General features: G+C 36.9%; 1 protein-coding gene across 3 annotated transcripts; it reads right to left on the reverse strand.

Annotated features, from left to right (window-relative positions):
• Window positions 1-6,652: 6,652 nt before the first annotated feature.
• LOC111374297 (putative GDP-L-fucose synthase 2) lies at window positions 6,653-9,369 on the reverse strand. Of its 3 annotated transcripts, none has more exons than XM_022996956.1 (2): window positions 8,291-9,369; window positions 6,653-6,803 (listed from the first exon to the last, which is right to left on the reverse strand). In XM_022996956.1, the coding sequence occupies exon 1, from the start codon at window positions 9,247-9,249 to the stop codon at window positions 8,296-8,298; it is 954 nt and encodes a 317-aa protein (XP_022852724.1). In that variant the 5' UTR covers window positions 9,250-9,369; the 3' UTR covers window positions 6,653-6,803; window positions 8,291-8,295. The 3 variants fall into 3 exon arrangements, with proteins under 3 accessions (XP_022852724.1, XP_022852723.1, XP_022852722.1); XM_022996955.1 differs by lacking the exon at window positions 6,653-6,803 and adding an exon at window positions 6,837-6,855; XM_022996954.1 differs by lacking the exon at window positions 6,653-6,803 and adding an exon at window positions 7,757-8,091.
• Between the last annotated feature and the right edge of the window lie 6,587 nt (window positions 9,370-15,956).

The following is a 15,956-nucleotide window of genomic DNA, read 5'->3' on the forward strand; positions in this document are numbered from 1 at the left end:
GAATTTTTCACGTAAAATGCAATAGTCCATTCCCAATCTTCCAAATTATGTTCGGGTCCGAGTGTATGCCTACCATTATAATATAGTGAAATCACTTTATCGTAATTTTCACACGAATGTAACATAAGATGTGTAGAGTTCCATCTATGTGTTACATCAGTGGCAAATGATTTCTCCTGTAATTCATATTCTGCACACAAACTATTAAATGCTTGCTTTCTTGATGGTGGCATAGTAATAAAATTTATTACTTGTTTAATTTTATCTAAATGTGAACTTATATGTTCTAATCCAACTTTTACAATCAAACTGATAATATGACATACACAACGTTGATGAAAAAATAAATTTTCAAATATGGGGTTAAGATCAATAATAAATCTTTCAACAACAATTTTGTTCACTGCAGCGTTATCAAAAGTAAAATTTCGAACAATATCTTATATACTATATTCCTGTATGATATTTTTTAAAATCAATATATTAGTGGCATTATGGGGAAAATCTACATATTTGAATGCAATAATCATTTTATGTAAAAGTCATAGGTGTCAAGATAATGAGTCATAGCAGCAATATAACATTTTCTATTACCACCGGTTTATAAATCAGAGGTAAATGATATAACACTATTAAAACTTTTTAGATCTTCATTAGTAGTTTGTTTTCTTTTATTATATAATTTTATAGTATTCGAACAAAGGGTATTTCTAAAATAAGAATAATACTTGGGTTGGAGATATTTCTGCATGAGTCGAGTAAAGTGTATTGAGTCTATCATCGTAAGTGGTATCTCTGCTGCAACCACGTATGCAATCATTCCTTCACGATATCTTTCCTGTGAATATACAAAAATGGAAAGAGTAGAACCAGAATCGCCAAACACTAGTTCGGTTTGTTTCGAGTCGAGATCTACTGGTTTAGCTTTGTAACTCCTTAATACGTGTCTATTCAAATGCATTGTGCTCGAACCGGGCTTCCAACTAAGTTCTTTGCCATAGTAATTGCAACATGCTTTCCAAACATCTACTCCATTTTGAACACCAATTTTTTTACGTGTCATATGTTGCTAACAATCCGATGATTCTTTTTTTGACCTTTTTGTTTCGAGTACTTGAACTTCTTCCTCTTCAATATCCTCCAAATTAATTGGAACATTTCAATATGCATCGTAGTTAGATGGAGTACTCGAGCTACCGCCAAACTGATTAACTTCATCACTTGTAAAATCCATAATAACTAGTATAATAAAAAATACTGAATATTAGACTATAGAGTGAAAGAAATTGAATATATTAATTGTTATATGAGAAGTGAACGAAGAAATTGAAACTTGAATGATTGGATCTGAATATATAATATAGAAATAATGCGAATTAAAATTGATAACAAAGTAATTTAAAACTTAAAAAATCACCCCGTATTTATAGACAAAAAACCCACGTTATTTTTCAAATTTGAATTTCAAAAACACTTCGTAAAAACTGCATCTATAGTTGCCCCAGCTGCCTAAGGCAGCAGGTTATAGCTGTATAACCTGTTGCCTCATTTTTTTTTAAAAAATTTTTGCTTTTTTTTTCCCTTTAATTTAGCTCGGGCCGAGCCTTATTGTCACGGGCAAAAAATGGCCCGTGACACGAGCCGGCCCGTGTGGCTCGCCCATGTGGCTAGTCCCATGTGGCTCGACTAGCCACATGGGCTTGCTCGGGCTCAAGCCAACCTCTTATTTTGAGGCTTGGCCTGAGCCTAAGCTCAGTTGCTATGAGCTACGAGCCGGGCGGGCTCGGGCTTTTCTCAAACTGAGCCACCGAACCTTTTTGACACCCCTATATCCTTCAACTCCTTTTTCATTCATAGAATTTCCTCTAATAAACATAAAATACAAAAATTCAGGATATCTTTTATCTAAAGAATCATTAAATCTCACTATTTTAGGCACTGAATAAATATATAAAATACACTTATTACAATGGCTTAGTAAATTAATAAAATTTGATCTACATCAAAATTTAGATATCTTATATTTTCCAATACCCTTCCAATATGAGAAGATCTACACAATAAGGTTTTTCAAAAATGGGGTTGGCAACAATTCGGTTCGGGATTGGTTCGACCAAAACCATCATCGAACCACTAATTTTTTGGCCAAACCATAACCGTACCATAACCACATAGATCAATTTGGTTCGTATCTTAGTTCGGCTCGATTCGGATGGTTAATAACTATGAACAGGGACAAATCTAGGATTTCGATCTAGCTAGGGCAGTCATTGATCGTTAACCGTCGCAGTCAACGGCTGTATAGACCAATATTTAAATAAAGATGGCCCAACAAAATTAAATGTTTTACCTTCTTCCTCTCTAGCTTGTCTTCCTTGGTGACTCCTCCTTCAAAACCATCTATGGCATCGGCAGCTTCACAGACTCCGGTGAAGTCAGCATGCGCAACCGCGCCACCTCACCAGGTGCTGACTCCGCCCCTGAACACGAAAATAAATTAATTTTTATTGGTCCATCCGTTAAGTTGAAATAAAAACAATTTATGACAAAAAACACACTACTAAGTAAATTTAGCAAATAATATCCCAAATGAAGATGGAAACAATATCCCAATTCCCAAATGCAAAATCCGAATTTAACAAACAATGTTATCAACATTACAATACTAAATAATGTCCTTATTCCTTAATCCTTATGCATTGAACTTGATTCTTACTCAATAACGCAAAAGCTCCAATATCAATTCATATACAATCTTCATTCATAGAATGAAGAATGTAAAATCCAATTGTCCAATCAATATTTTTTAACGGTTACTTATAAAAAAATTAACTTGTAATCGGTTCGGGGCAAGTCGACAACGTAAATACTATACCCATCCCGCCCTAAACCGAGTTATTAAAATCAAATACCATATCCACCTCCATTGAATTGTCGGATCGATTTTTTCACCCCGTTCAGTTTGGTTAACCACGATTTTCGATTTTGATAGTTTGAATTGCCATCCCTATTCAAGAACATGAGAAGAACTAAGAGTGTAGTTGGTTTGCCATTTTAAAGCCATTCTCAATTTTCAATTTTTTAAAACACTCAAAATGTATCTGATATATCATTTTCAAAAATATGTTTTCGAAAATAAGGAAAATTTTACAAAATAAGATTCAAAATGACTTTTTGACATTTTCAATGAAAACACTCAAAAAAAACTCCATGTTATCAAAATCGGCCCGACCTAACCGATTCAATTGGTAAAATTGGGAACCAGTTCCAAAATTGGGTCAATCATGCCCGATTAACTACTTATGACTAAGCTACTTAAAAACCTACTCAATCGTCTGGTTTAACCGAAAACCGATGAACCGATCGTGGTTTTGACGTTAAAAAAACTCAATGTTATCAAAATCAGCTCTACGCCGACGGATTCAATTTGTAAAATCGGGAACCAGTTCCAAAATCGGGTCAATCATTCCCGATTAACCACTTATGACTAAACCACTTTAAAACCCACTGAATGATCTCGTTTAACCGTAAACTTGTGAACCGATCGTGATTTTGTAGTTTTCATTTATTTTTTTAATTTTATAAATTTCAACTTCATAAATGAGCCTCATAAGCAACAATTCAAAGACCCATGGAGAAATATTGTATAACATATTCCTTTTATAGATACACCTCTCAAATAATTTTATAGACTTTCAATGTGGAATAGTACATTTTATGTGCTTCTCTCCAATGGTTTCATAAACTTTAGATATGGAATAGTAGCATAACAAAAATATTAACAAATTATAAAATAATGAATCTAATTAACAAATTATTAATATAAAATTTTTAAAAATTTTATTGTTTTCATAGGATATTTTTGTATGTATTTATTGTGTCCGGTTGGATCCCAATTTTACCCTGTTGAACCTTTTGACTCTTGACCCTTCACCTTTTCCAAGTCCATGATCGGGTAGATTTTCAAAACATTGAAAAAAAACTCAAAATAAGGAAAATAAATTTAAAATTTTTTTCAAGTTAAGATAATTAATAAAATCACACAAAACATACTCAAATACAAATACCCATCTCTCTCTCTCTCTCTCTCTCTCTCATTCGTCCCTAACTTCTCCAAGAACCCTCGTGTAGAATTCATCTCTCTAGTGCTATTTCTCAATCTTACAATAATTCCATTTTTTTTTTTACCAACTTTAAAATTTATATGTTGTTTTATCATATATTAGCATAAAATTGATATGTTTTACTAAGTAATCAAATTAATTGAAAATAAAAAATGTGATCAAACTATTTCTAAAATTTTTAAACCAAATGCGTCTTCTAATTTTTTATTTTGAACAACAGTTTTTTACATTGACAAATCAAACGCGTTTCATGCAATCTTAAAACAATCCCTCAAAACTAAAAAGAGAATGAATTCAAAACAAAAAACAGAAAATAGAAAAGCAAACCAAACACATTCTAATTCTCTTATTTTAAGTTTGGTGTGTGCATATGGAAAGCTAAGATCATATCAATTTATATCAAACGTGCTCTTGATGTATTGCATTCAAGCATATGATCGTGCTGGATGCATAACATTTATAGAGTCGCTGGGAAAGCAAATGAGAAAAACTTGACATTAAAAAGAAAGAAAAACAAAACAAAGAAAGGACGGGGGAAAATACGGATTTCTTATAAAAAAGAAAAGATTCCCAATGTCTCCAACCAACACACGGCTTGCAGCAGGGATTTCCTTCTCCAGACCATAAAGCACCCTGAAGAATAATATGTATAATGCGATCTAATTATATTGCACAACAACAGATCATTTGTTTCATAGCTTTTGCTTACAGTTTGTAGCAAGACATACATGTAAAGAATTTTATTTTATTATTATTATTATTTTTTTTTCCAACAACAAGAATAAAGGAACTCAGCAAAGAACATTTATCTTCACTGTCTTTGTTAGGTACAGATATGCAAATCAGATGGAAGAGAAAAATAGGTCAGAGAAATCTGAAAATATCATTGCAGACAATGTGAAATTAGTTCATCTCCTGAAGATGTCAAGACATGTACAAAGTGAAAAACACGAGTTTTACCCGACATAATGTGGGAAATGGGAACAAGAAAAAATAGCACGTTAACAAAGCAAAATAGGCACAACAATATTGTCTATGACAGAAGATTCAAGTCTGACCAAACAAGAATGTTTCAAGATAGGGTGCAGAGAAGGGGCTGTGGGGGATGAAGCAAGTTAGTAGTTGTCCAATTGATACCAGTATTCAACTTAAATCTCTCTTTAAGAGAAGGTCATGCCTTCAAATCCTGGGAATGCAACAAAAATTCGTGAGGGGTAAGATAGGCTTATACCCTCCATAGAGAACAATACGCAACTTAACGGCTTGAAAATAGAGGCTGGGTAATTACCCCAAAAAAAAAAAAAAAAAGAACGTGTACTTGCAACTCAATATTGAGGACTGTTCTCAAGAGGGTTGTGTCGACTGGAAATAATCTTAACAAAACTTAATTGCATTCAGACTATCAAGATGCTACTATAATACTGGATAATTCAGCTAGACCAGTGCTCGAAATGACTTGGACGAAAAAAGCAAAAATATGCACCTGCTGCCATGCTATGAACGCTCTCAGGTGCTGATTTTAGAACAAGCTTAGCAAAATTTCTCCAAAAATTTGGATGCCACATGACTTAATTTGAACAAACTTGGCAATACATTTCTAGAGATTCCTGGGAGTTGTGTAATATGCAGTAATAAAAGAAGTCAAGGAACAATGTACATAGATAACACACAATTTATAATCTTATTTGCATGTTCGGCCAAGCTTAAAAATTTTACTTGCAAGTAAATAAGTACATGTTAAATTAATCAATCTTTAATATTGATCAAAACGGGAAATGTCACTATTTGGCAGTAAGCTAAGAGTTACTTTCAAAATAAGTAACTTTTTACTTTAAAGAAAAAAATATATATATAAAAAATAAAAAATAAAATAAATGTAATTTATTCTGGTATGTATGCAAACAACATTTACTTATTTTTAAGCTCAGCCCAACAAGCTAAGGCTGTAGCTTCAATTTGTCTCTTAGGCATACGTCGATGAACAATCCATTGTCTTCTCTCAAGTCATCTTATAAGCAAACAGAACAATATTGTGTTTAACCAGTATTTGTTCTGTTTTTCACAGCTTCACAATATAACTTCACCTCCATCCAAAATTATCGTGACAGCAATGAAGGATGATATTTTTAAACTAGCAACTTCACACGGCTACATTTTAACTTCTTTTAACAACTTCAGAGCAACAGCTAATCATGATTGTTTTACTAACTAATAAAGAAAATCAATGCCATGCATACCCTTTAATGATGAATCCCTATCAAGAATGCATAATCTCCATAATATGGCTATATAAAGCCCACTATTAGGCCTCCATCTCTTAAAACTCATTTTTTCCAAACTCATTTTCAACCAAACATTTTTATGGGATCTACAACTTTTATCAACTTTCCAACCACACAATTCATTAACTTTTATCAAAATCTACTAAAAATATGATTTTTATCAAAACTAGACAGGGCCAAGACAGAGAATACAAAACACCAGAGCTCTAAAATTCTGAGCAAACTAATGAAAATAAGGACAACCTAAAAACTTAAATTCTAAAGATTTTCTGTAAAACCTGAATTTATGATAGGTACCATCATAATTCAAAGTTCTGGACAACCTGACTCGGCTAGGCTGGATACTCAAGCAGCTACATGAGTCCACTGCATTTGTAGATCTATCTCCATTGGCTATCTGTAATATTAATTGTATAACCAGCACCAAATTAACAGAACAAGGCCAATGCCTGAAGTACAGAAAGAATGCACATGCTTAAGTCAAATGCCAAAGCATACCTTGCCTCATGGCCATGATTCTAACTATAACCAGAAGATAGTTTTTCAAAATCAAGCTAAAACTATAGGATGGGAAAAATATATGTTCCATGTACCATGGAGGCAAATATTTAAAAGCTCAATTAACATCATGTTGAAAAAGTAAACAACGTGATGAAAAGCTCCATTCAAGAATACGACATAATTTAATAATCTATGATACACTGATACAGACACATTGACATACAATTTTTAAAAAAGTACCATGCGTCGTCAACAATGTGATTAAATTTTCTAAAATTCTTCATTTATATAGTATATATTTAGTTTTATACTAATTATTAATTCCTTCTTTTTGAAATCTTTTAAATAAGTATATCTATTTTTTATTTAATAATAAATTTTAATTAAAAATAAAGAAATAAAAATTACCATGGTAAAGTATCCGAAGAGTGTCAATATCCGACATGTCGAACATCAACATGTCACCAGAGTTGAAGTATCCATGCAATACAGTTAATTAACTTTGACCATTAAATATTTATAGTAATTGCTTCATATAATCTTCTTTTGCTATAGACTCTCCCTTTAAAATCTAGCATCTGTCATCAACAACTCTCTGGTGTAACCTAACACCATAACTTCCTAGTTTGGTGGTTTGGATGCACATACACAAAGCACAAATAAGGCAAGGAAGGGGGCATCCGTCATCACCGTGACAGCAACATCTTTTCACACAAACATCAAGGAATATAAATTTCAAGGTACATCTTACTGTTGAAGCTCGTGACTTTAATGATCGTTACAATACTAGCCAATTTTCAATGCAAGAATGGAGTCCCAATATGATCAAAATGGTGCCTCAGGGTTAGCTTAAATTCTTTTGGTTAAACAAAAAATATGGAAACTTTGGTTGAGCAACACCATGAACCATCAGCAATTAGCACTGCTAACAGTGCAATAAGGATGGTTATATTTTCGGATTACAGAAGAAAATGTTAGTAACAAAAGGCAAAAAACCCAAATGCCCTATACAAATTAAGCTTAGCTACAAAGAGATATTTAAAGTCATAGTTTACAATCATTGCCTGTGCCTAAAATAATCCTTAAGAACTTGCACGTTTGATTACATCAACCGAAATCACATAACATAAATCCCGCTGAAGTGAGGTTTAGAGAATAACCAATGCCATGTCTCATTATGATTCCTTCAGAACATAATATATCATCAATTAGCAAGCTGAATACAATGATTATCCGACAACATAACAAATTAACCGGTACTCAAATGGTCTCACCACAGGTCTAATGATCATCTATAACTCAATTCCAACATACAACAATTCTATAATCAATGGAGTGAACAAAAACAACATATTAGTAGGAACAGTCAATTGCAACAAACACCTGCACTATTGCTGGTTGACAACATTTTCCAAGTACCATTTATAGGTATCTTTGAGTCCTTCCTTAAGAGAGACATTGGCCTTCCAACCTATTGCGGCAAGCTTTGAGCTATCCATGAGCTTCCTCGGCGTGCCATCTGGCTTACTCGAGTCCCAAACTATCTCCCCTTTATAATCCACCACATCCTTCACCAATTCCGCAAGCTCTTTTATGCTCACCTCCTTCCCACTCCCCACATTCACATGCTCCAACCCGCTATAGTTCTCCATCAAAAACACCACAGCATCCGCCAAATCATCCACATGTAGAAACTCGCGCAATGGCTTCCCGCTCCCCCACACCACCACTTCCGCTACATTGTTCACTTTAGCTTCGTGAAACCTGCGTAGTAAAGCGGGTAAAACATGGGAGTTCTCGGGGTGAAAGTTGTCGTTGGGGCCGTACAAATTCGTCGGCATTGCTGAAATCGCATCAAATGAATGTTGAAGACGAAATGCCTGGCACATTTTTATCCCAGAAATTTTGGCGATCGCGTACCATTCGTTGGTCGGCTCTAACGGGCCGGTCAAGAGCGAATTCTCGGAGATGGGTTGAGGGGCGAATTTGGGGTAAATGCAGGATGAGCCGAGGAAGAGGAGCTTTTTAGTATTATGCTTAAATGCAGAGGTAATTATATTGGTCTGGATTTGGAGATTAATGGTGATGAAATCGGCGGGGTAGGTATTATTGGCATGGATTCCGCCGACCTTGGCGGCGGCAAGGATGACGTAGTAGGGCTTGTGGGCGCCGAAGAAGTCGTCAACGGCGGATTGGATGGTGAGGTCGAGCTCTGAGTGGGTGCGGAGGAGGATATTGGCGTATCCCAGAGACTGGAGCTTGCGGACCACGGCTGAGCCCACAAGGCCACGGTGGCCGGCGACGAAAATTGGGGCGGACTTGTCTATCGGAGTTGGATCCATATACTGCAAACGGGATCCGTTAACTGTTAACGGGGATGTAGAAAATGAGAAAACCGAGTAAACGGAGTGTTAAAGTTGTCGGCAAAGTTTTGGTTGGACTGTTTGGGCCTTTCCAGAGAAGGGAGTGGTGCAAAACGTTTGAAATTTAGCGTTAACATCCTCAACTTATTAATTCATTAAACAAAACATCCATATCAATTATTTCCGTCCAAATTGGCCGTCAATTACGAGTTAATTGTTTCATTGGCTACTATACTTTACCCATCGTCACGGCTTACCCACTGAACTTTACGATGCTTCCCAATAGGCATTGAACTTATCTTCGATTCATTGAAATGGCCATCGAATGGATTCCATTTGTGATCATGTCCATGTGGAAGATGGAAAGCTGATTTGTCTGTTAAAATGGCAACCTCTTTGCACACGCGGATGAAAAATCATACAAACAAGAACCCACCTATAGTGATAAATAAAAACAAAAATGAACCCTACGAGGAATAGTTCAATGGTGCAAAGGACAGGAGTGAGGTTATCTCACGCCTTGCTGACAATCGTAGTGTGGGGGTTCGATTCCTGAAATATGAAATTGGACTCCTTATAGGCGCAGTGTACAAGTAGCTCTTGTTCCCTGACCTGTTGGAGCACATTCAGCGATTTACCTCCCTCACAAAGCTTTAAGGGCGGGACGATGGAGGCCTTCAAAGTTGGGGTTCAACCTTTTTTTTTTTTAATGCAACCAAAAATTATTCAACTACAGCTCTGGCTATTATATAGCCTCAGACTCTAACAAACTGAACTGAAAACATGCTCACGTATCGGCTACACGCAGCCACGTGTTTTAACAGAAAGTAAAGACAATATCAAAGCATAACCTAATCCTAAGGACTGGGTCTTTATTCAACTGACTAACAAACCTTAAAGACTTGGACAACGCTCTTCAATCTCTCCCTTAAGCTAAATTCAGTGAAACAATTTAGCTTACTTCACTAACTTCACACATTCCCAGCATGCTCCGAAGTTTAAGAAATGTATCAGACTTCAGGGGTTTAGTCATTATGTCAGCTACTTGTTCAGTACTTCCACAATGAACCAAAACAATTGAACCTTCCTTTGTGAGATCTCTAAGGAAATGGTACCTCACACGTATGTGTTTGCTACGTCCATGTAACACTGGGTTCTTTGAAAGTTTGATGGTGGACGTGTTGTCACATTTGATGCAAGTACAGTCCTCATTTTCATGCCCGAGCTCCTTCAGTATCCTCTTCATCCAGATTGCTTGGCACGCACAATTTGCTGCTGCGACAAACTCTGCCTCAGTTGTTGATAGAGTCACAATTGGTTGTTTCTTCGAACTCCATGAAATGGCTCCTGAGCTTAACAGAAAAGCATATCCACTCGTACTCTTACTGTCCTCCATGTCTCCGGCATAATCACTGTCAGTGAATGCCATTAGCTTGTCATCACCACCATTCTTGTAGTAAATGCCGTAGTCTACTGTACCTTTTAGATACCTGAGGACTCTTTTGGCAGCCTGCAAGTGAAGTTCAGTGGGTTTTGCCATATATCTGCTTAGTAGACTTGTAACGAACATTAGATCAGGCCGTGTAGCGGTTAGGTACATCAAACTTCCTACAAGCTGCTTGTAGTAAGTTTCATCAACCGTGACACCATGCTTATCTTTTCCTATCTTGGACCCTGGCACAATTGGACTGGTGACCATGTTGCTCTTCAACATTCCAAACCTTTTCAACACCTCCAATGCATATCTTCTTTGAAAGATAAAATTGCCTCCTGTTTTTTGTAACACTTCTATCCCAAGAAAATAACTCATGCTCCCCATATCAGTCATATCAAATTCTCTCATCATGGAAGTCTTGAATTCAAGCAACATATTAGCATCATCACTGGTAAAAATCAAATCATCAACATATAAACTTACAATGATGATCTTGCCTTCGTTGCTCCTCTTAGTGAACAAAGTTTGCTCACTTTCACATCTCTGGAAACCTTTACTGACAAAGGATGCTTCAATGCGGCTGAACCAAGCTCAGGGAGCTTGTTTCAAACCGTACAAGGCTTTATACAATTGATAGACCATATGCTCCTTTCCCTTCCTCTCATATCCTCTGGGCTGTTCTACATAGACCTTCTCATTCAAGTCTCCATGAAGAAATGCTGATTTGACGTCTAATTGAAAAATCCTCCACTTCTTTTGAGCTGCTAGAGCAATGATGGTTCTCACCGTATCTAACCTTGCCACTGGTGCAAATACTTCTGAGTAATCAATGCCTTCTCTTTGTGAATACCCCTTGGCTACGAGACGAGCCTTATGCTTGACAACTTCACCATGCTCATCACGTTTTGTTTTGTAAATCCATTTGACACCAACCTTCTTAGCTCCTGCCGGCAATTTAGTTAGAACCCAGGTTTTGTTCTTCTCGATGGAGTTGATCTCGTTATCCATGGCTTTTCTCCATTTATCTTCTCTTACAGCATCTTCAAATAAAGTAGGATCTTCACCTGCAGCATCTTGCACCATATACACTGCCTCCTCATCTTCACTCAGACCCTCACCACTCACATAATCTTCTACCCAGTATGGTGGTCTTCTTTCTCTCCCTTCAACTGTGCTACCCTCAAAGTGACCTACTTCTCTACCCTCATTGCCACTGACCTCGCTAGTGCTCCCAATAGCTTCAATAGAGTTTTCTCTACCCTGTCTTTCACCATTCACCTCAACATCACCTCTATTCTCTCCCTCAATTTCTTCATCACTGAACTCACCATCATCACCCCAATCCAACTCCGGTCTAATCTGCTCTTCATAGTTTTCACCCCAATCCCATTGCTTATCTTCCTCAAACACAACATCTTTACTCACAACCACTCTCTTTGTTTTAGGATCAAATAACCTATAACCTTTAGACTCTTCACTGACTCCCAATAAGATACAAGGAAAACTTTTATCATCTAATTTACCTCGTTTTTCTTCTGGGATGTGGACATGTGCAACGCAGCCCCAAACTCGAAAGTGAGCAACAGATGGTTTAACTCCACTCCATGCCTCTTGTGGTGTGACATCTTTCACAGCTAGGGTAGGGCACCGGTTCAAAACATAAAACGTCCAAACCACAGCTTCAGGCCAAAAAGGCTTCGGCGTCTTCTTGGCAGATAACATGGAGCGTACCATGTTCATTACTGTTCTATTCTTTCTTTCGGCGACGCCATTTTGTTGTGGCATATATGCAGTAGTGAGCTGCCTCTTGACCCCATGCTCTTTGCAAAAAACATTGAATTCATGTGATGTGAATTCTCCACCCCTGTCAGTCCTTAGGCACTTGATAGATACTTCTGCTTCCTTTTCCACTAATTTCTTGAATTTCTTAAAACAATTCAGTGCTTCTGACTTCTCAAGCAAAAGATACACCCATGATTTACGACTAAAGTCATCTATAAAACATAGAGTGTACCTTTTGCCACTATTGGATGCAGGGGAGATGGGCCCGCAAATGTCTGCATGAATCAGCTCCAGTACTTGACTTGCTCTCCACAAACTTCTTTTTGGAATGGCATTCCTGTGTTGCTTACCATTGAAGCAATCGGTACAAACAACCCGTGAAGCTCTAAATTGAGGTAGACCGTGCACCATTTTTCTGAATTGTAATGTCCTCAGCCCCTTATGACTCAAGTGTCCATACCTCTAGTGCCACAGGTATGTCAAATCCGAGGAGCTTGTATGAAAACATTCTTCTGGTTGAGGAAGGGATCTCATAGAGGCTGAAGCTTTATTCAGGATGATGAACATACGATTAGCACTCATCAGGGTGTACACAATCAGCCCTCTTTGTGGATGGTAAATGCTGCATGCTCCATCTCGGATCAGGATTGCCAAGCCCTTTTCTTGTAGCTGCCCAATGCTCAAAAGATTGTTCCTAAGATCTGGAACATAATACACGTCTCCAACAACAAAGGCAGCACCATTGAACACTAGTCTTACACTTCCCTTCCCAGCCACACTCATCCTAGTGTTATTTCCAAGTTTGACTGAATGTGTAAAACCAACATCCAAACTCAAAAACATACCTTGATCACTACACATATGATTTGAGCACCCAGAATCTAGGAACCAAGCATTGCTTCTTTTTGCCTCATGCATCTCCACATACGACATCAGGAGTAATTCATCTTCTTCATCAAGTTGTGCATAATTGGCCTCTTTGTTCCACTTCGGACATTCATACTGAAAGTGTCCAAGATTGTGACACTTAAAGCATTCTACTGTTGCTCTATTGAAGGACTGTCGCCTTTTCCCTCGACCTCTTCCTCTGAGAGTTGCTCTCCCCCGGCCTCTAGCATCTGTTCGATCTTCAATCTTCAAGGCCTGATCTTCTTCTTCTCGATTCAGCCTGTGGAACTTCTGCTCATGAACCACAAGTGAACTTTGCAGCCCATCAATTGAGAGGGTGTATGTGTCCTTCGACTCCTCGATAGACACCACCACATAAGTGAATCTCTCAGTCAACGTCCTCAAGATCTTCTCTACCACTTTGGAATCCGGCATGGTTTCACCATTGCTCCTCATTTTGTTTGCCACAGCCATGACCCTAGCGAAATACTCAGTGATTGTCTCACTTTTCTTCATCTCCAACACCTCAAAATCTCTTCTTAAAGCTTGAAGAAGAGACCTCTTAACTCGAGCATTCCCACCAAATTTCCTCTTCAGTGAGTCCCAGACAACCTTTGAGTTGTGTCTGTCCAGAATTTGCTCGAAAGTAACTCTGTCGATGGCCTGGTACAAGTAGTGCTCCACCTTGTGATCCTTGGTCCTTGTATCATCCAACAACGATAGCTGCACATCGGTCAACCCTGTTTCCGTTCTTGGTTCCTCGAAACCATTCTCTATGAGACTCCATAATCCCTTCGATCTGAGGAAATTTTCCATCAGCTCACCCCAATGGTCATAGTGGACACCATCAAAATGAGGGATCTTTGTCAAACTCTTATCCTCACTCATCTCTCTCTCTCTCTCTGTTTCTCTCTCTAAGTTGCGACTTTTACTCTATTCTCAGGCCCAGTGGGGGCTCTGATAACAATTTGTTGGGAATGAGAACTTTGCAACACACTTAAACTTATGAAACTGGATTGAATGCAACCAACAATTATTCAACTACAGCTCTGGCTATTATATAGCCTCAGACTTTAACAAACTGAACTGAAAACATGCTCACGTATCGGCTACACGCAGCCACGTGTTTTAACAGAAAGTAAAGACAATATCAAAGCATAACCTAATCCTAAGGACTGGGTCTTTATTCAACTGACTAACAAACCTTAAAGACTTGGACAACGCTCTTCAGTTACAAGCATTTCGTAATAGCATTGTATGTTATACAAGCATTATTATAATAGCAATCTGGACTGCATTTAAGAGCTATAATTTCTAGACATGGTACTGAAATTGCTGCAATTTGAGTAAAAATTGATAATTAGTTGTAAATATTTTGGAATCTATTGATGAATATGTAATAAAGAAATGTCTTAGGCAAAGCTTGAAAATCAATAGAAAGCATTGTATCTGGAATTTCATGGTGTAGCAATGGATTTGAATGGATTAAGATTTCGAATTTTATTTAGCAGTTGATCAGGATTCCAAATTTTGATTTGAAGACTAAAATGAAGGTTTTTTTTCCCCTAATTAGTTGGAACAGGAGAAGTTCTTATTGATGGAAAACAAACTGCATTTGAAGTATTTATGGATGGAGTTCAATCCTAGGGATGAAAATTATGTTTGATATTGGTGGAAATAGGTAAAGTTTGGTTATGACTTTGATTTATTTTCTTTTTGAGGTCATAATTACGATTGATTGTTTGGAAATTCTCAAAATGCCTGCTGTTATTGTTGTAGTTAGTTAAATCCTTTTTGCTATTAATAATAAATAATTTATGATCAATGGAGACTTAATTGAGCCTTCAAACAAACAAGAGTGAAGTTTATGGGTTAGCCCTTTATGTTGCTAAACCGCCAGTGGTCATAGAAAGCTTTACAATCGTTACTAATTTCCAATAGATAGAAATGTAATATATAATATGTTTTCATTTAGTGTCTTAGTATCTAATACATTTGAATAACTTTATAATAAGTTATTCATGGTATAAAATAGTATACATATTTTGTTTTCATTTTAATTATATGATAGGTTATGATGAGGATCCAAATTTCGTAGATTTTGATAACGATGTTGCATATGATCAAGATGATATGTTGTACGACAAAAATGTGACAGATGAGATTGAAGCAGGGTTGGATGGATGTGAAAGAGGAGTGGAGGACGAACTGGTCGAGGGTAATGACTTTGAAGGAAATGATTTGATATATCCATCATCAAGTGAGTATTGTCCTAATGCTCTTCCTATGAAAAGAGTATTTATCAATTTCTTGTCAGGAATGAAGAATCCAGATTTTGAGGTTAGACAATTATTTTGTTCTACAATTGAGTTCGAGATGCTGTGAGAACATATGGTGCGATCAACAAATATAATATGAAGTTCAAGGTAAATGAGGATAGAAGAGTACAGGCTGCTTGCAAAATAGGATGTACATGGAGGATATGGGTATTTGAAGTTTATGCTTCCAAGAGACTATAGGTGAATCTTACATGTCAGAGCATACATATAGTTGCGACCAATTTATCAGACATTGCAATTAC

This window comes from Olea europaea, unplaced genomic scaffold (genome assembly GCF_002742605.1).
Source record: "Olea europaea var. sylvestris unplaced genomic scaffold, O_europaea_v1 scaffold1233, whole genome shotgun sequence".
In the NCBI taxonomy this organism is placed as follows: domain Eukaryota; kingdom Viridiplantae; phylum Streptophyta; class Magnoliopsida; order Lamiales; family Oleaceae; genus Olea; species Olea europaea.